At 31.9% G+C, this 25,002-nt stretch overlaps 1 protein-coding gene across 3 annotated transcripts; it reads right to left on the reverse strand.

Moving 5' to 3' along the window:
* Positions 1 to 888: 888 nt before the first annotated feature.
* Positions 889 to 21,747, reverse strand: LOC127724050 (uncharacterized). 3 transcript variants are annotated; one of them, XM_052230822.1, is made up of 2 exons: positions 21,566 to 21,747; positions 889 to 1,957 (listed from the first exon to the last, which is right to left on the reverse strand). In XM_052230822.1, exon 2 carries the CDS (start codon positions 1,938 to 1,940, stop codon positions 1,377 to 1,379), a length of 564 nt encoding a protein of 187 aa, XP_052086782.1. In that variant the 5' UTR covers positions 1,941 to 1,957; positions 21,566 to 21,747; the 3' UTR covers positions 889 to 1,376. The 3 variants fall into 3 exon arrangements, with proteins under 3 accessions (XP_052086782.1, XP_052086783.1, XP_052086781.1); XM_052230823.1 differs by lacking the exon at positions 21,566 to 21,747 and adding an exon at positions 12,318 to 12,338; XM_052230821.1 differs by lacking the exon at positions 21,566 to 21,747 and adding an exon at positions 10,957 to 11,108.
* Between the last annotated feature and the right edge of the window lie 3,255 nt (positions 21,748 to 25,002).

The following is a 25,002-nucleotide window of genomic DNA, read 5'->3' on the forward strand; positions in this document are numbered from 1 at the left end:
TTGATAATCATCCGGAACCCACTTATATACGAAATAAAGGTGAAAAATTTCAGGAGAATTGAAATTTTTTTTTTTTGCTTTTCATGTTTCGAAGTTACAGTTAATCAAGAATTGTTACCAAAATTGTGGGCATGATCAACGCTATTACAACTCTACAAAATTACAAAATAGAAGCATCAAATTCTTATAATAACATCTTTCAGCTATATCCGTGAAATTCCGATTGATATCAAAGTTTTCGTTTGATTTCCGATGTGTTGTTACGTTGTCACGGTAAGCATAAGCTGTCTTTAATGTTGCATTTTATTGGGAAATAAAATCTAATTTTGGATTGTCTATATTGTGTTAGCTTATCAAAAGTACTAAATCTTATGAAACATAACTGTAATGTAATTATGACACAATATTGTACGTAAAGATATTTTGGAATTTATGTGGAAACAATATGTAGACCACTTGACGTCATTGCCGACATACACACTTGCACGTTGCGGGATACGTTAGGAAACTTGTGCTAGCGTCGTAAACTACTTCTCCAGCATGATGATGCATACGCAGAATCGCATTTTTATGAACTTTTTATTGTTTTTATTAAGACGATTATTGTTTTTAATAAGACGAGCGGTAACACATGCGTTGTTTGTATAAATGCCAAAATCTGAAGCTAATGCAGACACATTGACTTGCATTTGATCCATTCAAAAATTTGTTTTTACGTGTTTTGTACGCAAAACGACAAGTTTATCTATGGTGAATGCGCTCTGTGCGGTTTATTACTGTGCTTATTTAAGACGACTTTTTATTTTGTATGTAATAAGAAAATGCCACAAACATTAAAGAAAGCAATATCCGATTTTTCTTAAATAAGTAATAACCTGCAAACGTAAATGTAGTTTTTGCTTTAATATTTCAGGAGTTGAATTAGTTAGTGCACTATTGGACTCTGTATCACGTGTCAATGATCATCAGTTTGACGACAGAAAAATAAATATTTGATTCAAAATACAATTTTAAATTACACTTTCCTTTTAATTAATAACATTAAAAATGTTCATTTCTTTTTTCTTATATAGTATTTCTATCACAATTTGCATTCGTTTACAAAAAGGTATGTCTTCACAAGATATTCTGCGTCTGAGAGTTATAATACATACAAGAATGTCTTTGTTCCTGAAATACATTATAAAAAAATTCTCAGTCTGTTGAGTTATTATTCATGACGTGTAACAATAAGCATCACGATGTATTTGGATTCATTTTCCTCACTAATCTAAAGCAACATTTACAACTTTGTTGACAGCGAACACAAACGCACAGTATATGTATAAAAATAATATTTATCCACAATATTAACATATATTAGAGAACATCCAAAACTATGTGTCTTGGTCTTTTTGCGCTTCATCCGTCATTTGACGACGTTTTGCCTTTGCGGTTATTCTTTGTCTTCGCGGATCACGTGAAGGATTAAGACCAGTAGGTGGCAGGCCAATAGGTTCCCCATTTTGATTTTTCATTTTTGGATGATTTTCTTTGTTGTCTTTTAAACTTTCTGTTTGCAATCTTGATTGCACTGAATCTTGCTTTCTATTGTTATTTCTGTCTTCCGGTATACTTAAATCACATTTTGCATGATGTCTCCTAGAACTTTTAGCGGTTTTGATTACTAAACCGTCCATTGAACGCGAAAATTCCTGCAATTGCTTAATATTGTCCTCGTTGGGTTCGTCTTGGACGTTTTCTTCGTCAACTTCCGTAATTTCGTCAAAGGTAATAGGCTGCGTCTTGTATCTTCCACACTTCCGCTGTGCACGAGATCGTCTGCCAGCCCTTGACTGTACCTGTGGGCAAAATTCTGGATTTAAATGAAGTCGTGATAATCTTTCTGGGAAATGAGTTTCGAAATGGAACAACGGGTCGTGCATTTTTGGTGATGTCATTTTATGTAACCATATACCTGAAATAGATTTTAGAGAAAGTGAGCATTGAAAGCAATACACTATCAACTGCGAATCTTAAAGTTTACTTAACATGACTGTGACAACACGACTAGATCAACCCTCTTTTTTTTTGTAAGGTTCGGGGTTCTCAATCTTTTTTTTCTGTGTAGTGCTTTATAGACTATTGTCTGTCATGGTACTGTCGACTTTTCTTCGACTTCGATTGTTTTTATTGTCTCTTAAGTATTGTTTGCTCCCCTTTTTTGTGGAAAAGGGATATAGAAATTTAAGCTTTAAACTAAGAAAATTTTTGATTGAGTGAATTACGAAATGTACCTGGAAGTACATAAAGTAAAATGAAAAATTCAATCAACTAACATGTCAATGTATATATAAAACTAGTCTTTCAATGTAAACAAGAATTCTCCTTACCACCCGTGCGATTTTGTGAAGTAGTTACTGTAGAAAAATGCTATAAGATGTAGCTCGTTAACAACATTGCCTCAGTCGTTTCCATTCACCCAAAATAAAGAAATACACACAACCCAATCTAAACTACAGACAAGGGCAAAGATTTAATTTCACACTTCTAATAATCACATTTGCGATCGTTTATAATGAACGGATAATATCCTTTTCCAATCGTCAGGGTATATTTTCTTTCACCACTTCTCACTTGTACTGGTTTAAAAGCGCGGCAGAAGACAACTAGGGGACATTCAAACTCATTAGTCGAAGAGAAACTGACATGGCAAAAGACAACAGACAACAAAAAAAGTTAAATCACAAACTCCGAGGAAAATTCTAAACGGAAAGTACCTAATCAAATGGCAAAATCAAAAGCACAAACACATCAAACGAATTGACAACAACTGTCATATTCCTGACTTGGTACAGGCATTTTCGTATGTAGAAAATGGTGGATTGAACCTGGTTTTATAGCGCTAAACCTCTCACTTGTATGACAGTCGCATCAAATTCAATTATATTGACAACGATGCGTGAATAAAAAAAACAGACATAATAGGTAAAAATGTCAAAATAGGGGTACAGCAGTCAACATACGTCACCGAACAATAACAGAAAAACAAACATGTCCAAAAAACACTATACATAGAGCAACACGAATGCCACCAAAAACTGGGGCTGATCTCAGGTGGTACGGAAGGGCAAGCTGATCATGCTCCATCAGTGGTATCATAAATAATGTTTTGTTTAATCACAGCTTTAACTCTTTGAATATATTCTGCCATATCATTCGGACGAATATGATATGTTCCTGTACTTCACATACAAAAAGGTTTAGTGATTTTATTTTACTTTATTTCTTTGCAAAAGTGTAACATTTATACAGACATCATTTTGTCAGATTGACAGACAGATGTAATGCAAAAACGTATTCTCCTCAACATTCCATTGACTACAAACAACATTGAAACTATCAATTTTTGACAGTTGGCATGCATTTTATAGTGATGCATGCCGAAAATTTGAAGAATCAGTGTTAAGAGCAAAGTTCGATCATTTACATTATGTCTGAACAGCTGTTGTTTTGTAAAAACAAGTGTGTAATATAATTTATTTTACTGAACACAATTTATCTTACCTAAGCAAATATCTGTGGTAAGCAAAAATATAAGATAGAGTCGGTTTTTAGCTCTTGAAACATCCTTTTAAATGTATTGGCGATGTATCAAAATTAAATATAACTTTGAGGTTCATGTCATACAAATAATGAGTTGACAAAGTTATCCCTTATGAATGGGTTAGACTTGCTACTGGCTGTGCACGATATGTGAATATGCATCTTATTTGTTCTCCTAAGGATGTTAAAACTCGCAATGTAGAAGAACCATCTTTCCAAATTTTGTCAGAAAAAACCTGATGCAAAAGAGAGAGGATGTTTTATCCAGAATGGTCTTTCCAATTATAGTCAAATGTATTGGTCAATGTTAAAGGTCTAGGTATCAATTGATTCACGAAAAACAACACATGATATGTATGTTTCAGTACACTCGGGACGTGAACATTCAAAAGAAGCATGCAATCTCCTGTATAATTAGCAGAGTCGAAAGTTTTTTAAATGTGCTTCTTTCCTTTTCAAAAATGTTAATATTTGTTTTAATAAAAGATGTCTTATTATTTTCTTTGTCTATGTTAAAAGCAGATTCTGATGTTTTCAGAGTTAGAAAAGATAATGCGATATAAAATTTTGAAATAAAGTTTACGCAGATGGTTTTCAGATATCTTTCAATGTTCATAGAAGCTAAGGCGATGAATTAATCAGGATGAACAATCAACACTTTTGTAGGGTGTCAAACAGGGAAGGACAATACGACGTGTGCCAGATTAGAAACAGGATTGTAACATCTGACTCTTAATATGGATGTTCGTATTGCAAAGTTGTAGTTTTCTGTGCCTTCTGTTGTTCACATGACTTTCTCTTGTTTATGGGAATACATGTTTTTGTTGTTTATGTGAACACATGACTTTCTGCTGTTTATGTGAACACGTGACTTTCTGTTGTTTGTGTGACCACATGACTTTCTTTTTAAATTTGCATACTGGTCTATGCGCATATTTTGGGAAGGGTAAGGTATCTCAATATTGTATTTTATCTTCCCCTTTTGATATGGTCTCTTCGATAAAATCTTTCATTTTCTATACAAGAACAAAAATTCAAAAACAACGAGGTTACTTCAACGACATAACAACTGACAAATAGATGCAAATACCAACGACAAATCATATGAGAAAACTGATAAATATATGACTGCACAAAACTTTAAAAAAAGACAAATAATATGCAGTAGTCAGACTCGTATATTGAGAACAATGAAATTATGTTGTAAACACACTAGATATCAGAGATTACTATGGATGGGATTTATATTGAATCCTCCTTAACAAAGTCTTTAGTACATTCTACACTTATATTCAATCAGGTTTATTGCCTCGCCAATTTCTACGAATTAACAAGTTGATGTAACAAAGAGAATTAGATGTATTGAAAGATAGTTGATTGACAGCTCGTACTTAAAAGTATAATTATCTTTTAACAACTAATAGAAGTTGTGCCAAAATGATTTCAACAGATAGAAGAATAGGGCAATTCCTTGTGATCGTATTGTGTTGAGTAACGAAGTTGGAACATCAAAACCTCAGTTGATGAGGCCATTAAACTCTAAACACAGAAGCTAAATAAATAAACACCTGGTCCACAATCTCACCAAAACGAACACACGCCTGATCACGAAATACACGCCTGCTAACGAACTCACGCCCATGTTCCTTCGTTGATTAACTATTAAAACATTTTCAACATATCACTTGGAACAAAACAAAGCATAAAAATGAATAATAACAGAAAAGATAAATTTAACTAGATAAAACAACAAAATCTAATAAATCAACTTGATAGTTTCTTGCTAAACGTCTTTTGGCAACGTGGGCATGACATAAAATTCGACTGAAAAGGAAATAATGATAAAACTCTTTACAAATTACATGAATCAGAAATTGGCAGTGAACAACGTGTCTTAAGTATTACAAGTGAACAAACAAAGCACATGCGTTAGTATAGAATGGCTGGTGATCATGTTTATAACCTTGCTGTATGTTTGCTAGAAATGCATGGTCTGGAATGATCATTCATATTCTCAAAAATGCTTAAGTCCTGTGTATTCTATGTCTATGTGCTTCTGTACCGTCATAAAGTTCTAAAAAGTTTTATAAACACATACTGATATCAAAATAATACCTACTAGCCAGTATGTACCATTCACATGTTGAGCAGGATGCTTACCGTTTCAGAGGACCTGAGATCACCCCAGTTTTTGGTGGGGTTCTTGTGCTTAGTATTTAGTTTGTTATGTTGTGTTTTGTATACTGTTGTTTGTCTTTTTGTCGTTTCCGTTTTTTGTCATGGTATTGTCAGTTCCTTTTCAGCTTATGATTTAGATCATCCCTTTGGTATCTTTCGCCTCTCTTTTTCTGTCTTACTTGATTTTCAGTTTGTTGAACTGATTTGAAAATGAGGCTCTTTGAAGAATCGGCTGATCTGAAAATATGATTGTTGGCTTTTGGCTTTAAGGTTCGTTCATGGTTTCTATGAATTCGAATAAACTTTCGTTCATCCATTCTAAGAAAAATATCTCGCATGATGATGACATTACCTCAACCATTTGGAAACGGTTCAAATCGTTTTGTCAAGGGGAAGGACAATCAACGAACGGATGGACGAAAGACGTCGAAAGATAATAGAATATCACCAAAAAGTATTTTAAAAATGATTTAGAAATTTTAGAATAGACCGATAAAACCGAAACCTTGGTTCTGTCAATTAATGCTACATTACATGTTTCTAAAAAAATAGAATTTCGATAGAAAGAAGCTTGATTGCATATGTTTAAACAAAACAGGCTAGTCTATAATGTTCAAATTACTTCTCCTGCTGTTTATTCAAGTTGCGAATTTCAGTTTATTGTACCAACCTTTTGATAAGATATTTTACGTAATATAATATCAGAAAATATTACATTAGTGCAATTACTGGTGATTAGATTTTTGGCAAAATTTTCATTTTCAAAATATTGATCTGTTATTGCACTTAGCTACATTACCAAACAACAAAGTTGTTTACAATAAGCACAGCTGTTACAAGTTGTCCTACTTGATTCTGAAGGAAAATTTAAATATTGATCGATACGTTCGACTTTTCAATTGATTAAAAAGTTCCGGAACCTCTTCTAAATACTGTATGTAAGACAAGAGATGTTAAATGTGGGTGTCTTTATTGGCCCTTTAAGTAAAATTAGTGTCGTCCTGAACATGCATGAAATATTTACAACTGGACTTTAAACAACCAACAATCATTATTCAATATTCACAAACAAAATTCTTCACAATGCAAACAGTTAACATGTACTTTTATATTCAACAGTTGTATATGTTAGCGGCAATAAGTGAAATTAGGCATTAAGCTTAAATCCTAGGCAATAAGCTAACGCCTAGGCAGTAAGTATATTGCCTAACTAATGTTAGGCATTACTCTTAAATCCTAGGATTTAAACTTAAATCCTAAAAGTTATGTCCAGGCATTGAAGTTAATGCCTAAAATAAAAATGAGAGTGAATAAAAAGAAATTTATTCAAAGTTAAAATACATTTTGTACATAATAAAATAGAAAAAATTGAAGGTTGAATGTCAATTACATGACATAAGATCATAAGTAAAATGTTGATGTTAAAAAAAAATGTTTTTTGCCGCTAACATATACAAAAGCATAAGAACATAGAATAAACATGTTAATCAGAAATCGTTCACTGAAATTGAATTTTGAGAGCATAACTGCAGCATTGTGTTTACCGTGCTATCATATGCCAATGATCTTTCACTCTCTGTTGCAATTGGGTTCTTTGATAATTACGAGTAAGTTATAAGACCTACATTTGGCATACTGACAATTCTGTAATAAAACTCTTTAGAAAACGCTTTGTCTTGTTACCTATACTCTGTTTATTATTAACATTTTACATCTTGACATTGGTATGCTACTAGAAACCATAGAAATAAATAAAAATCGTCTATGTACAGGTGAATGTTTATAAGCTCTTTGATAAAGACTACAAGAGCACTGAAGGGCATTTAAACGAACGGAAAGACAGGTGTACAATCAAACAGTTCTATATTTCGGCTAAATATGCGTATTGCTAAAGGGTTGTTTTTTTTTTAAATCAGTGTGTCTTGTAATTGTTGGATGCATACAACAAGTGAAAATAGAATTGTCTTTTGCTGTCAAAAATTTTATAACAACAATGAATTTGAATGATAGATGTTTTGACAACAATGTCCTAAGATGACGTAGATCTATTTGAAAAACGTACTATAATTGTGTAACATTGCTATTAATTAATACACGATTTTGACCCAGTGCATGTTACTGGTATTCGTTTGTTTTTAAATAATTAAAGAGTCTAGTTTATATCTTTCTTGTCTGGATTTTCAATCTTAATAAAAAAAAAACAGTGAAAATAGGGTCAGACAGACCATCCTAACTTGTATAATCTGGAGAATGTCCATTTTTGATAAAATGATGCATCTGTCTCTGAGCTAGACTAATTATTTATACAAGCTGAGATACCTATTACACACTAATAGTCTCCGCGGATAGAAGCAATTCAAATTCAAGAAAGGTGTAGTTTTGATTTCACACAGAATTTATTGTAAAGCTCTTTGTAGTTTAAACGCTAAAAGAGCTACAATCTCTTTTCCAGAAGTCGGACCATTACTCGACGAATTTTCAAAGTCGCATAAAAATTCAGCAAAAATAGATAGAATTTGATTTTCTTGTATAATGAATGCGTGTTTTTATTGCAAAATTGCATATACAGATAACACGGGGTTATGTTCACGGGATTTTGTTAATGAGTTTCTTATTTACATACCATGAATAACCATGGCAAACAGACCATTCTTTAGGAATGATCAGAAATATTTAGTACCAAAAATTAATGTAGCCATGAAACGTTTAATAAAATTGAGAATGGATATGGGCAATGTGTCAAAGAGACAACATCCCGACCAAAGAGCAGAAAACAGCCCAAGGCCACCAATGGGTCTTCAACACAACGAGAAAATCTCGCACCAAATACATGTATTTGGGTGGTCTACCTGAGTTTGATTTGTACTTGTGATTGTGATGGAGATAAGATTTCTTAAAATAACGGGTCCTCAATGTCAATTATGCATTATTACCGAGACTGTTGTAGTAGTCTCAGATTATTAGAAGAAACTTTTAAGTATAAAGTCGACAATCAGTGCCCAATTTGATCTTTCTATTTGGATTATTGTTAAAGATCGCCAAGTAGCATTTTATGATGAATAACAGCAATAAGAAGCATTTCTGTTCTTTAAATTATTAATTTCCAGTATTTTGTAACACCTGAAGATGAAGAAAAACTCTGTTATTTCTATTTATCCTTATTTCTTGGGAATTCTACGAAATATTATCCTATGTGTGCTCCACTCCATACCCCTTTCCGAGCAATACAAGTTCTTCCTCCGGACAGTAGCAATAAAATATATAAGACACAAGAACAAATGCACGTTTTGATTAAAGCTTATTTCTATCATGGAAATGGGGGAAATAAATAGATATTCTGATCAAAATTACAAGGTTGACCTGTTAATGATATGTTTATGCTCACGGAATATATTAATAAATAATAATAGTAATTATTTCCAAAAGCTACGCGTGCGTTACATAGGTACTTATAACATTATTATTATATGTGATGGAAATAAACATTAATTACGGCAGGTAATTTGTATATTACATCACATGATACTTGTATATTACATCACATGCTACCGAATTTTATGGGGGTGTTCACTGCACTTTTGAACCAGTCTGTCAATCCTTTGTTAGCACGTTCCCCCTTTTTAAACATAGTTTTGTATTACGCCATGTTTTACAAGATGGCGCTTTGATTTTCAGCTGTCTTCTTTTCGAACAGTGGGCATATTTGATATATAAAATACAAGCACATACATGTGTAGATCAACTGTAAGATATATTGTTTTCTATATCTTTACTTCAACGTGTTCTTTGTAATTTACAAATCAAGACCCGATACATGAATTGTTATAAAAATAGAAAATATGTAGTGTTTATGAATGATGACTATTTAAGACACTGTTGTTTTTTATTTTTAATTGATTTGTGGATTTTTGTTTTTGTTTTTTTTGTTTTTGTTTTTGTTTTTTGTTTTCTCGCGCGTTTGAAATAAGCACGAAGAGCAGCTACCTTTGTAATATATCAAGGCCAATTGGGGTCGATACCTTGTATATTGTTAGCAACTATTAGCCCAAATTTCTTAATTGAACAGTTTCATTACCGAATCGAAACAAATTTCATTTATTCGACATTGCCCTAGATACAAAAGGTAACTGTCAACAATATAAACGAATGGGATTTAATGGCTGTGATCATAGAATTTTCAAACATATCCAAGATGGTTTATATCAACAATATGAGTTCGTCTACAAAATATGCAGTCTTATACTCGTATCATGAATTCGACAATCGTCTATATTTCCAGAACACTTACTCAGGGCTGTTCGCAGAAGTAGAAATGATCATGTTTTCGAAGCTTTTTTGTTTGCTTGCGCTTTTCAACCAACATTCTTTAAAGTTCAACAACAAGTTAAGGTTTTTCCCATTGTCTACGTATTTAACATCAGAATTGAAAATGGCTCAATCAACATATTTACGAAACTTAATGTTAAACCGTTTATGAACGGCCACTTATAAATAATGAATATTATCTTTTTTCATCTCTTAATCACCTAAACTATTACAACACACAGTGCTCTTTTATTTCATCGGTTATTTTTGACACAAATTGTACGAATTTGTTTTATGCTCTTTCGATAAAAATTATTTTTAACAAAAAGCTTTTTGTAGATTTGGTTTTATATATGCAAATAGTATACCTACAATATAATAAGAAATGCAGGACTAGTTAAAAATCCTAAACATGGGATAGATAATAACAAAACATAATCAACAGCAGCATTAACATGACTCTGTTAAAAAAAAATAATATCGTATTAATTTTATGAATCTATTTATAATGTACATATAGGGTACCAAAACGCAAACCAAAAATCCACGGTGCAAAAAGCTTATATTCTGTCTAAATAAAGAGAAACATTTTGGTGCTATAAACAACAAATTGCTGAGATACAATAAAGGTTATGATCTTACATGCCAAAGAAAGGCCAAGATAGAAAAGAAACTAATGTTAGTATGTCAAATGTCATTTTTCACACCACGGACCTCTGAAATCCCAAATGATATAACAGCTGGCTTAAAACTTTAAAGTTTCGTCGTAAAATTATTCTTTAAAATTGATATAAAAATTAAAAATGGCTTATAAAAATATTTCCCCCATTACTGTTCTACAAAAATCTCAATATTGTCATAAAAAAAGTTATGGATTAAAAAACTTACTACTTAGAATTTAAACTGTTACCATTACAATGTACATCCAACCAAATTAACAATGAGTTATGCAGACCACGCACAATTGCAATATATATGCAATTGACATGCCTCGGAAATTGACTACTATCCATGACTAATTTATAGGTATAGGCGTACTAGTACACAAACAGGTGATCATTCACATTCGTATTTGTTTTTGTTTTCATCAGACATATACAGCCTTGACTTTTATCAAAGCAAACTAGATAATCTATTTAATTAAAAAGTAATGTATAATGCAGCTTGTTTGCTAGATGGAATATTATTGGAATCGCATAGACCTTTCTGATAACAAAACTGATCGATTACCAGTAGCTTTTCGTTATTCATTTTTTTTTTAAGATTTGAAGACTTTGTAGCAAGAGAGAAACATTAAACTACCTACCAGAGTATACTTATTTGGCAGCAGTTTATTAAATGCAGCAACGTAAATATCTGTTATGAAATAAATACGAATCCCGATATAGTATTAAATAATATAACTGTAGTTCACGCAGAAGACAACGTTGGGAAGATCAAATCGTCTGATTAACTTTTTTAATTTGCATCCCACCTCCTTCTATAGAAGCAAGGATACAATATAGAATAGAATATGTTTCATTTCCCGAATTAGGGCCCCATGAAGACATACAACATATAAGCAGTATAATTTTAAACATTTGCAGGACAATATATTATTCAATCTAGACAATAGACATGTAATAATAAAAAAAAACATTAAAATCAACTACATGTTATAATGATATTAATATTATGTTGATATTGACCGAAGTGCACTAGGTGCATGTGTATTTTGACTATTGAATAAACAAAGGGCATAATTAATTGCTGCATTAATAAAGGGACATTAGGTACAAATTCGAAAAAATAAAATAAATATATGTTTTTTTTTGTTTTAAACATTTATGAAAGCGGAATAAAGAATTAACATTTCGCTTATAGAAGCCAGTTTGGCTAAAAGCTTGCAAGTCAATAATCCAACTCACTTGAACCCGTATTAATGCAACCTTTTAAGTGGGCCTTTATAGGAGATTGATGCGCATGCATGTGTTCATCATATGGCTCATTCATTAGAATGAAAAGAATTTAAACACTGTAATGTGACAGGAATAATCATTTTGTTGACTGGTCTGGCCCGCAAAAAACATTCTTATACAGCTACTGTGCGTATCCCGAAGGCTTTGGCCTATCACAATAACAATTGCTCAAATAGTTTATCAAATATTGCTGTTTGAATTTATCTCCACAAACTGATTTACTGGTAATATATATTAGCTAAATTGAGAGGTTGTTTGGAGTGAGTGCTGTGAAATAAATACAATGCTTACCGTCCAACTTCAGTTATTTAATGTCTGTGTAATGAAATTGAACAGAAATAATCACCTACTATAATATAAGGCACTGGTATAAAAGGGTCTGACTTTGACAAGAAAACTTCTATCCTAATGACATTTTATAAATAATTAGTTCAATTATTTGGTTAGTCAATAATTTATTGCTCTGTTTTCTAACAGGAAGTTATTGTGTAATTGTAATTTGAATTTTTTTTTTTTTGGATCTGCTGACACTAAAGGTAAACAATTTTTATTCGGTCATTGTAAAAAAAAAATTTAATCAAAGATACCAGGCTGATGATTTTGTAGCCCAGACGCAAGTTTTGTCTCCAGAAGACTCATCAGTGAGGATCGAATAAAAAATTTTGATTTAATTTACAGAGGAATCTGTATGATTTATACAACTTTGAATGTGTCCCATAATATGTTTTCAACTTTTTTTTCTTCAGAATTTTAATTATCTTAAAATAAATGTCAATGTTCTTTTAAGAACAGCGGATAATTGTTAAATAATCATGGAAATAATGTTTAGAACAAATTACTAAGAAAATGTCAATATGAAGGAAGTTGATAGTTGACAGAACAAAATTTTGCTGATTATAATGTAAATTATTTCCCTTTATTATTAGCAAATTGGTAATTGCTTTAAATTATAAAAAAATATCCAAATTACAATTACGCAATAACTTCCTGTTAGAAAACAAAGCTATAAATTACTGACCAACAAAACAATGTATTGAACTAATCATTTATAAAATTTATTTAGGATAGAAGTTTTCATGTCAAAGTGAGACCGTTTTAAACCAGTGCCTCATATTATACTAAGTCATTATATTGTTTGAATATCTTGAGGTAGACAATAATTAACTGAAGTCAAATAGTATGTAAAAACTCATAATTCACTGCGCTCACTTCACGCTAACAACCTACCACTGAAACAATTACTTGAAATATAGTACCAGTTGATCAGTTTGTGGAGATGAATTCAAACTGCAATTTGGTAAAATATTTGAGTAATTAGTATATAGTATAGTGGAAAATCTAGTGACAAAATATTACTTCCCCTGTAAACACTGAAAACCAGATCTTCTCAATGTTTGTCCAATTTTAGCAAGGACGCTATCAATTATGGATTCACGGAAAAAACGTTCTGGTAAACAGTAAAAATAGAAATAAGTTGAAATAAAAACAAAACTTCCACTCAATGTTATCATTTTCCTCCTTAAGTAGCAAACGACGAGTACAGCATGCTATAGGAGCTTGATGTAAAATTGGTTTAAAATGTTGCTATGCGAATAAATTCCTGGAGTACCAACTTCAATTTATTTTTTTACTGTCTGTATACCTCTCTGGAACATGCTAATTATTCGTATAGATATACAGCTAGATCAGAAAAAGTCAGGGAAAAAATTCCAAAGGAATCGATTGATATGCAGCAAAGATTGGCACTTTTGAAATTAAGTTACTAATCAAATTCAAACAGACCTTATCTCGATGTAAACATAATTGAATGTGAAAAGATCGAGAAGACCGCAAATACTTGTACAAAACTCGAGACGACCTTTTCTTAAAATTGGATACAAAATATTAGAAAGATACCTGCTTTATAAAAATAGTTATCTTTATTTTTTTAACCTGCACAGACATACTTTTAAATTTTTATATTCACGAAAAGACAATATTTTTCTATTGAATGTACATGTGACAAGAGCAGACCGGTGCGCTCGATAACTTAGATGTGAAAAAATAAGCATACTTTGGGAAATTGTAACATGCTAAGGACTTTTTGGAACACTCCGAAAATTGGTGACCCGAAAGATCTTTCGATTTTGTATGTACATGATTTTTTCCAATTTTTTTTTATCAATGTGCAGCAAAGATTGGCATTTTTTAAATTTCAGTTTCACAAGCTTCTAAGCAATTATCTCGATAAATACTGAACATAAAACATCGTGTATTTGCATGTATATTTCTTATAACATAGTTTAACAAATAATTTCTTTAAAATGTACAATTATTATTTAGAAATAACTTTTGATCAGTATCGTCACCGATATTGTTTTATTATTGACTTTCTCGACTCTGTCATTATAAGAGTGAATTTTCTTTTGTTTTCGTTCACTGGATATCCCACTGTAGTATTAGGCCAAAACCTACAGAATTAGCACAGTAAAACGATGAGCTACCTATAACATGAAATCAAACAGACATATAAAAAATCCGATTGCACGTGCTCGCTATCTGTTTGTTTCAAATTCAAATATTTTATTGGATAAAGCACATATGATAAATATGACTGCGTAATCCAATGACATATACAACGTTTATATCGGGTTATACGACCGTCGGCAGTATTCGTAGGTCATCTACATGGATAATTAGATGGCGTCTGGTCTAAAACACGTACGAAATGCTGATACAATTTAGAGAGCCCATGCATTGCTTATTGTTTCTTTTGGACTTTTTGTGATGTGGATATTCGTTTAAGTATGTTATAAATAAAATATTAGAATTAGGGTCAAATCAGTGAACATGAATATGACAGCTAGTGTCCCTGTAGATAAGGAGAAATCTCTTTAGATAAGTAAACAAAATATATTTGGTTATTGGGTATACTGAAAATCACATCGAATAATTGATATTAAGACTCGTCTGCAGTTAGTACCTAGAGTCGATGCCTAAATGGGAAATCACTACTTGTACTTATTGCATATCAGTCAAACTATATTTCACACACTTAGTAAATTGTGACCAGGCTTGATCCAGATCAACTTGGAGAGATAAAAAAAAACTTGTTTAAGGGTATATCTCCGATTACGAGTCAATTGACGATTTTCAAAACTTTATTTTCGTATAGATCTAGTCTTGCTAGCTTTCATGTTTTTGCTGATCAAAGTTTCCCTATTATTGTTTTAAATTATGAAATCCATGCAACATGTAACTTGTCAGAAAGGTTGTATAAGGCTCTGGTTGGGGTTCTTCAATTCTGTATTCTTTGATTTTTTAGCCATTTTCTCTATTTTTATAAATTTTATACACTATTCTCTGTAATTCTTCATATTTTAGCATTCAATTGTTCTTTCTATCTTATTTATTTTGGTCTATTTTTCTCTATACTTTATTTTCATGGCCCATTTTTGGTTTTTTTTATTTGTAATTTAGCCCATTATTCCATATTCTGTAAACCCCATCCAGAACCTCTTACACGAGGAAACATTCTTTTCAGTATGAAAAGGAAGGATTCACAAGGACAGAATTTTATCTACAATGTATTACTGTACGGTGTACTCATATAAGCAATTAATTTATATCACATTTCACATTTTACCAATGTTTACATGATAACACTGTCGAGAATAAGATCAATAGAAACACCAATTTTTGTGGATAAATAATTTTGGATTCTTTATTATATGAACTGGGAATAAAACAAAAATAAAATAAGACGTTAAATGTGTTATAAATCTAGGAAGAAACTTATTCCTGTAAGAAAACATGCTTGTTAATCAAAAGCAGAAATGGTTATATTGATTTCTATCTGTTAGTTATCATCCTGTACTATTAATCAAAGCACAAGGAAAGTAGATCATTAGCATAATGGTCGACCGGTGCATCTGATGTAAACAATGTTAATAGGGTGGTTTACTTATCATTGTTATATTTGTTTACTGTTTACAAACTATATGGTACTCTGCGACCATCGGTAGGATGATTTCTGAGGATGTAAAAGGCAAGAACAAACACATTTAGAAGATCTTTTTCAAATTCTGGCCCAACTTTATGGAATAAACTACCAGAAGCACTAAGACACATGTCAAACATAAATACTTTTAAAACAAACTGCTTTAAGTTTTTACTTGAAAATCCAGGAATTATTTAAATGATTATGTATCAATTTTGATTATGTTTACTTATGTTTATCTTTGTTATGAAGAAATTGTGTGATGCATTGTGAGTGGAGTGTGAGGGCCTCAAGGGAGAATAGTGTTTGTACTAATTGAGCATACCCTCTTGAAATAAAGATTATTATTATTATTATTATTATTATTATTAATCTTTCATCGAATCAAATTACGTATTTCATAATAATTTTCAAAGATTTGCGCTTGTAAGTCATGCATTCAAAATTTAGTTTGAGGTTATGCACAAGCTACTGCCAAAAGATTTAACAATACTCTAATCATAATTAATAAAGTGTCAGAACATGCAGAATTTAAAAAAATAGGTTTCATTTTCCTTGATTTATGTGATTGTCTAACTGTCAATGATTAATAATGGGAATGCTATCTATATCACTTGTCTCCAATTTGTTTTTGGCGATCACAAACGTTTCCTGCGCTTTGGGCCTCGAAGGTACCTGATGAAAAGAGAATTCCGAAAAAAAAGTTGTCGTGCGAAATATATTGAATCGGTATTTGACGTTTATCTTGTCTCCCACGATTTCCTTGTCTTAATGTCAAACTAGTATAGGCTCGTTTTGATTCTAATTTATAGTGTGAGATTGACTTCTGATGAAAATAAATGAAAATATAGTTTGTGTTTTTTTTTAGACTATTAGGTTCTGCGGATTTTAGATTCTGATTAGTTTGGTCTTGTTAGTATCATTTGAACTCTAACGTCAATTGCCAGTCTGTTTTTTTTTTTTTTTCTTCTTGTTTTTGTTGCATTGCTAATCAGTCATTTGTCTCTGTGATTCAAATTAAGAAAAAAATACCTAAAGGTCAACACAAGGTCTTCCGCAATAAAATGTCTATATAATAATAAACTGATTAGCAATGTAAAGTGTGAAAAATAAATAAAATAGAAAATCAATATTTAAATGATTATGTTCTTAAATTCTGCTTTAGTTTAATCTCCGACAATCTGTTAAAGATATATAGTATGTGAAAAAAGTAATGCCATGTAATGCAATGTAATGCAATGTAATGCATGAAATTACACAACTTTTTGCTAAGGTAATGCATTAAATTACAATTACATGTAAAGCAAAAATTGCTGCATTAAACATTACATGCAATTACTTGGAAAAATGTAATGCATTACCATGCATTACAATTACAAATTTGCATTACCCCATGCCTGTATAATATGTCAAACTCTAAATTATAGATCTCCCTCTTTCTGAGTCTAGACAAAATCAATTCAATATTAGTCCATTTCATTATATATAAGAGTTTATGATTGTCTGCTACTTTTACCTTATCTAGCCCACTCCACGTTTTTAATATTTTTTGTTTAACCTATAGTATTCCTTTGGTTTTAGGCAACTTTCATTTATTTTTTCGACTTTTCAAACTTTTTGCTCTTAAAAAAATACATGACGACAAAAACCGGGATTTTACCGCTGATCCTCTGATAATCTGCTGTGTGTGTTTGATTTTTATTTTTTTCTGATGTTGCTTTCTTGTTTTTGAATAACAATGTTAACTATAGATCAGTTATATTTGCGTTATTGCATGTCTGTCTTGTTACAGAGTCAATTTTTTATCCATTAAAACCAGGACATCTTCATAAAAAAACAGAAATGTAATTCAAACGAATATAAGAGACGATAAGGTATGTATTGATTTTGTTCAACATTTGAACCACAAATTATATATAATATAGAAATGTCAGCATTTTTTCTTACCAGCGCTTAGTTTTAATTTTATCATGCCATGGCGTTTTCAGTTTTTCTTTAACTTATGATAAAATTGACAATGGAAACGGGGAATGTGTCAAAGAGACAACAACCCGACCAAAGAGCAGAAAACAACCCAAGGCCACCAATGGGTCTTCAACACAGCGAGAAAATCCCGCTACCGGAGGCGGGTTTCAGCTGGCTCCTAAACAAAAATGTGTACTAGTTCAGAGAAAATGGACGTCACACTAAACTCCGAAACATATAGATGAACCAAAATTAAAAAAACATACAAGACTAACAAAGGCTAGAGGTTCCTGACTTGGGACAGGCGCAAAAATGCGGCGGGGTTAAACATGTTTATGAGTTTGAATATCTCTTTTGGTATATTCCGCATCACTTTTTAAAAAATTATAAAGGTATGTGAAAACACCATTTCTCATGAAAATGATTTTGCTTCAGGAAACTACTTGAGCAACTTTAATTGGAAAACTTGACAGCTTTTCATAAGAATAGAACTGACCGCTGCTAACAAATTTTTTAACAAATGTATGGTTAGTAATACGATTGTAAATTTCTTTGTTTCCCACGATTTAATTTTATGTAGGTCTGCCATCTGCGGGTTCCGCGTAGAATTTTTCAGGAAATAATAAACCCAATTATCTATGAAATGCAAAACTTTTGTTCTAATTAGAAGAATCTAGCAATTAGAGCAATAATTTGGCAGAACCATGAAAATTGGCAAGATAACAAATTGGCAGTTATTAATGAAGATAGAAAGAGTATGTAAACACTGATCAGTGATATTTACTTCATAAAAGATTCTACGAAATATTTGTTTAGTCGTTTCGCGACAATATATACAGACCAGATTTCGGGCTGAATCCTCAGAACAATATTAATCAATTGAACCACTTCACCTTCTTCAAATATGCATCATTTCAGTTCTGATTTTCTCATTTAGCAAATCTCCAAAAATTGCAATTCGATTTCATCCCAATTTGAAACTTGTCCCCTTTATTTTATACATTTGTCTATACAATTTAGAGTGACCGTATACATTATCAGAAGTCCATTACTAGGACTAAATCTGTCAGTATGGATTTCTAATATTATTATGTAAATCAGCTCTCGTTCAGATCAATTTCTGATAATAAACGTATTTACATTTTTGGTATTTAGCTCCGAATGACCTTAGATCTGTCTCCGAATAACCATCTGACGTCAACTTGAGCAACAATCACTTTTTAATTATGACGTCAAATTTTACAGGAACTTGTGTGATTTTAAGTAATGGTAGAGGAAATTTGCATACAAGTGTAAATACGTCTGTTAACTCATGTTTTACTTCTCGTTTACAGCAAAATATCTAGTTTTCCTTTACATCAATACTCACATGAATTTTTGAATATCGCTTGATCGTTCAGGTTACAAAAGGGTAATTATTTGTAATGCATTTTCCCCAGATACCAGTGGTGTTCCATATTTTACTTTTTTGAAGAATAAACAAATTAGAAAAAAAGTGGGATTCAGATCCTGTTAAACTATAAATATTAACGTTGTATTACAGCCAAAAAAGTATGTGGTCATTAGGCAAAGGTTGACCTAAAATGCAGTTGAAAAAACGTCTATGTTCCACTAGATGGGAAATGCAATGTTTTACTGACTCCTTTGTAATTAAAAAGAATCTGTTTTTCTACACTTTGTTAGAATTTTCTGAAACTTGTTCAATTAGAAATAATTCCAACCCTGCATCATGCAATCAGGAGTCGCACTAGATTGCATTCTGAGTATAAAAAAGTTGCTGGTAAAATGTAAACAAATGATTGCGCTCTTGTAACATTGAGACACATCTCTGTTATCATTAAGCTATAAAATATATCATTCATTTGCAGAAATCGAGATGCAAAAAATTAAATCATTTTAAATCACCACCCAAAAGATAGCAAAAACCATTTAACAACCTGTCAGAATCCAGAATCAAAATGTCTGTATCTCGAAGTACGGTTTTTGTTACAATTTATGTATTATGCAGCCTTTTTATCATATGAAACTTTCATCAGAAGATAAAAGAGTGCATATTTATATCTGCACATGTTATTCCATTTACTTATCTGTTTACCTGAGAGACATATGCAGACTCATGCTGTATTATTATATCGGTTTGTAATAATGACGCACTTTACAAAATGTCTTACTTTCTGTTTGAAGACAGACATGACTGTATAGAGTTCAATACTAAAGTTCAGATTAAGCATTTATTGCGTCTCCAGAATAATGTGTTTTATCCAGAAATACAGAATACAATTTTGTTATCCAGAAATACAGAATAATATTTTGTTATCCAGAAATACAGAATAATATTTTGTTATCCAGAAATATAGAATAACATTTTGCTATCCAGAAATTCAGAATAACATTTTTTATCAAGAAACATGGAGACTGCTAACAATTTATAACCAAACCCTACACTAGCAAACGATTAATATAACTATATGCAAAAAAAGAACTCTCATAGACTTAGTGTTATGGTTTATCATGTTTATCATGTTTATCCAGGTGTAATTCTTAAGAGGACGTAAAACCTGAGGCCACCAACCATCGGAAAATATTATCTTTTAGAAATTTTCTTTAAATCGGGAAAAATGCATATATTCGCAAGCATGCATATAAAAATTATTACGTATATGGGAAAAAGAAAGGCGACTGTTAAAGAAAGTTCTGTCTTTATTTTAAAACTACAGAACTTTCGTTGTTTATGTTACACGAATACATGAATGAATGAAATAGACAGTAATGTGAATAGCAAAGAATTAATGAACAGAATTTACAAATTGTTGTCACTAAACATTGATAAAAGATTCATGAATATACAAGTATTTCCAACTGATTATGTATTCTTATACTGTCACTCTTGTTTATTAATAAGCTTGCCAAATCCAAGAATAATGCATTGCGTGGTCTTGACAGGTCATTGGAAATAGATAATTCGGTCAGTATTACCTTTTCAAACTTTCATCATTTAGAGTTTCTAGAATGGCCTAAAATTGCGACTCTGTGACACCTTTTATTATTATTTGGATCTGTAAATAGCCCTAAATCAATCCAGATGAAAATATGGTGTTCAGGGTTTGTTAATTCAAAAGCTTCAAAACATGGATGGTTTTCAATTTTTAGAATATTTTACTATGCAGCAAAGTAAATTATAGTTTAATCCACCGATCGTTCATTGTTGAACGTACAACAACCAATATTACAGATATTTCCATGATGATAACACGTTACAGAGTAAATAAGTTATATCATCGTAAAATTAGTTTAAACACGTGTTATATTATTTAACTGATTGATTGTTTTACTGATGAATTCAAACAAAAAATATAATGTTATAATTCACTTTTACTAGGAACCTAATTATACAATTGGCTCTATTCGTAGATAAATATGGATATTTTACAAATCTGATCAAGTCTGACAAAATGTATACATATTAATATTTTTGATTCTACAAAAAATCTTCTTTTTTTTTAGTTTTGAAGTTAACATCTCTAATGCGCATTAGATAAAAGGTTAAGACAAGTTGAAGTACAAATATTTACATAATATCATATAAAGCACTTACCAATTCACTCACAAATCAATATATGGAATATTCCAGGTAAGATATAACTTTATATAACTATATAGTTTACATGCTAATTTTCACTTCAATCGCAAAAGGATTATCTCTTGAATCGAAAGTAACACACGCTTCTGTCTTCAAGTGATGTACAAAAATGCCTACAATGCAGTAATGCAATGAAGATGTGCGTACTGCACTATCTCTTACTTTCGATTATAAACAGTGTGCAACGTGCTAATCGTTAATTGTAAATATTGCTGCAATGTTTTTACACGCCAGACGGTAACATAAATAACACTTACGCTTATCCCAGAGGATATCAGTTACCACTGGTCAATTTTACAGAATCATGGCCTTAATTGAGTTTTAGAGTTAAATATTATTATAATTCAATATACCAAGTGCATGTATAAGAGATTCCTTAACTTGAATAGTAGATACTTGTAATAGCCAAGCCAAGGAAGTTTTTTTTCGCATAGTTAGTTAAAGTGCTGACTTCGAACACAAAGGTCCGGGGTTTGATTCCCTGAGTTCACGATGTTGTGATTTTTTGATGATAATTATGCTCTCTTGTTAGAGTTGTCGCCGAAATAATAGAAAAAACACACACTGAGTTAAAGACCATAAGAGTGATATCTATATATAGCCAAGTTTTGTGTTGTGAAGAGAACAATAACTATCGGGCTCGGGGAGTCTGACATGATTATTTCCCCTTGAATAGTAGATACTTTTAATAGCAAGTCACAATCGGTCGAGCTAGATACGCACTTCTTCAGCTCAGAAGTCCCCGGTTCGATTTCCTTGGGTGACGATGTTGTAGTTTTCTAATGAGAAACATGTTATCCTGTTGTATATGCACATTGTCAACCTCTCATGAACTGGTGATACACATTATGTCTGACTGTTGTACTTAGCTTTTTTTAATTTTCATGTGATTGTTTTTTATGTATTGAACCTAGCAAAATTCTGTATCCAAACATAAATAGCAATATTTGAAAGATTAATAGCTGGTCTGTTGTTAGAATCTATTATTTCTCCTGGCAATTATCCATGACAATTTGTTGTTAGAGCACGTGTTATGAAACGAGTTGTGATAAAAGAACTCCATAACGATATCAGATTAACGAGGAATCAAACATCAACCGTTAAGTATGTGTTGTACCCACATCTTTGCATACTTCTAAAATAAGTTTAATGGTGCGTTCGTATTAGTTGGGATAAGTATCATTCTGTCTTATGTTTTGATTCGGGCACCGAAGAGTCTTGTGTAGGCGTTTTACGTACTACATTTTAAGCCGCAATCTGATAATATTTTATTCAACGTTTCAGCAGCGCATATGCAATATACTCAGTTGATACGATATTCCAAAGTTAGTGTTTCCTATCATGATAAAGGGTTGCTTCTTACAAGAAAGCTATTTAACCAAGGATTCATCATGCTTAAGTTGAAGTTCTCCCTTCGAAAGTTTTACGGACGCAATCATGATTTGGTTGGTCGACCGTATTGGATTACCTGTGACACAGATTATCATTGCCGTAACCACACTCCCTCTCCTTTTCGATTATAATTTATAGCATGACTGAATGCGACTTATTACCGTTTATTTACGTATACTTGTAATGAGCAACACGACGAGTGACACTAACTAGTGGAGCAGGATTTGCAAACCTTTAATGAACTCCACTAAAATTCACCTCTGGTCTTTGGTGGGATATGTGCTGTGATGTCTTTAGTCTTCTGTGTAGTGGATTTCACCTCTGTATGGTCTTTGGTGGGATATGTGCTGTGATGTCTTTAGTCTTCTGTGTAGTGGATTTCACCTCTGGTCTTTGGTGGGATATGTGCTGTGATGTCTTTTATTTTAGTCTTCTGTGCAGTGTGTCTTGTACACTGTTTTCTGGTCTTTTCGTCGTTTTTGTTTTTTGACATGTATCTCTAAAACTTACGATCTTATATTATCCCCTTGGCATCTTCTGTCACTTGTTTACAATAGCCTACGGCATAATTATATTGGTGTTTGCTTAAAGGTTGTTCGGCTTTTTAACCCAGTGAAACATAAAGGAAGTGCGCTTCAAATCAATAAGTTTTCTCTCTCAGGTCAATTGATGGGATATAAATGCCTAAGATCAGTCTGCATGCCATGAAATATAATCAGTATCAGCTGATCTTGAGAAATAAACACATCGCTGAAGCCAGATACACAAAAAAATTACCGTAGTTTTTCGCCTGTGGTTAAAAACTATAAGAGATTACGTATGTTTTGATTTTAAAATCAAAATTCAGGTCAAAAATTATAGACAACGCCCATTTTCAAAGTGAATGTTAAAAGAATAACTAGCTGATCAAAAAGAAAATCACTTGGTGGTAAATTTCTTGAACAAGCTTAAGTACTGTGTAAATATAACTACGGTTGATTCAACTTAATCTTTGTTCATCTGGTCCATTTCCGATTGACTACTTGAGCATGTGTTGTGTAACAACAGGTTACAAGAGGTGATGCCACTAAAGGAGGAATAGAAAATCCAAACCTAGAGAACAATATGTTCTTTATAGATATATCCATATTTTGTCAACTTATTATTTTTTCCATCATTTCGATAAATTGATTATTTACTCCCTAACTTAATCACAGTTCTGGTGTATTGTTTACTCTAATTGTATGTGGACCAATAAAAGCTGACCATTCATGGTACGGTTACACCTGTCCAATACTTATATTCCCTATAAATCACATTTAGGAGCCATCGAACAAATAACAATACAAAAAAAAAAAAAAATACTAGAGTTCAACATACGGTCAAACTGTTCCTACCATGCATGTATACCATATATCAAGTTCCATATCGCCTGAGTCTAGAAAGTTAGTGAGAATATGTAACAATGACTATTAAAGGACTGTCATAAACATAAATAGTCCTTCAAGGAAAACTTTAAGATATACTAGGTGACAAGCTTCTTAACTTGGGACAATCACGCGAACAATACAAACCGATGGTGCTTATTTTTAGCACTCAATCTCACCTTTTGTTGCTATCAGCGGAACAGCATTAAATTATACTGGTAAATAGGAAAACGTAAAATAAAATCCGTTCAGAAAAAAAAAACATCAACCCTGCCTTTGATATATCTATGGTGAGTTTATCTAATACCGGTAATATGATCGATAATAACACATGTACATGTATGATAGAAAGAATGGATATATGGTATCCATACATGACACAAAATGAGTACATGCACAGCAAAAAGCACAAAAAACAAATGAACAGCGCTCATATTGCAGTTCTTCATCTCAAAGTCATAATAAGGCAAGCTCGAAGTAATTCAACGGCTGATTTAGAAAATATGCCGTCCTGCAATCTTATATTGGCAGCTATACTTCTGAGTAGATTCCATACATCAACGATACGAGCTGTACCAGGGGAAATGTTCTTTG

Source organism: Mytilus californianus, unplaced genomic scaffold (genome assembly GCF_021869535.1).
Source record: "Mytilus californianus isolate M0D057914Y unplaced genomic scaffold, xbMytCali1.0.p SCAF_14, whole genome shotgun sequence".
NCBI classification, from domain to species: domain Eukaryota; kingdom Metazoa; phylum Mollusca; class Bivalvia; order Mytilida; family Mytilidae; genus Mytilus; species Mytilus californianus.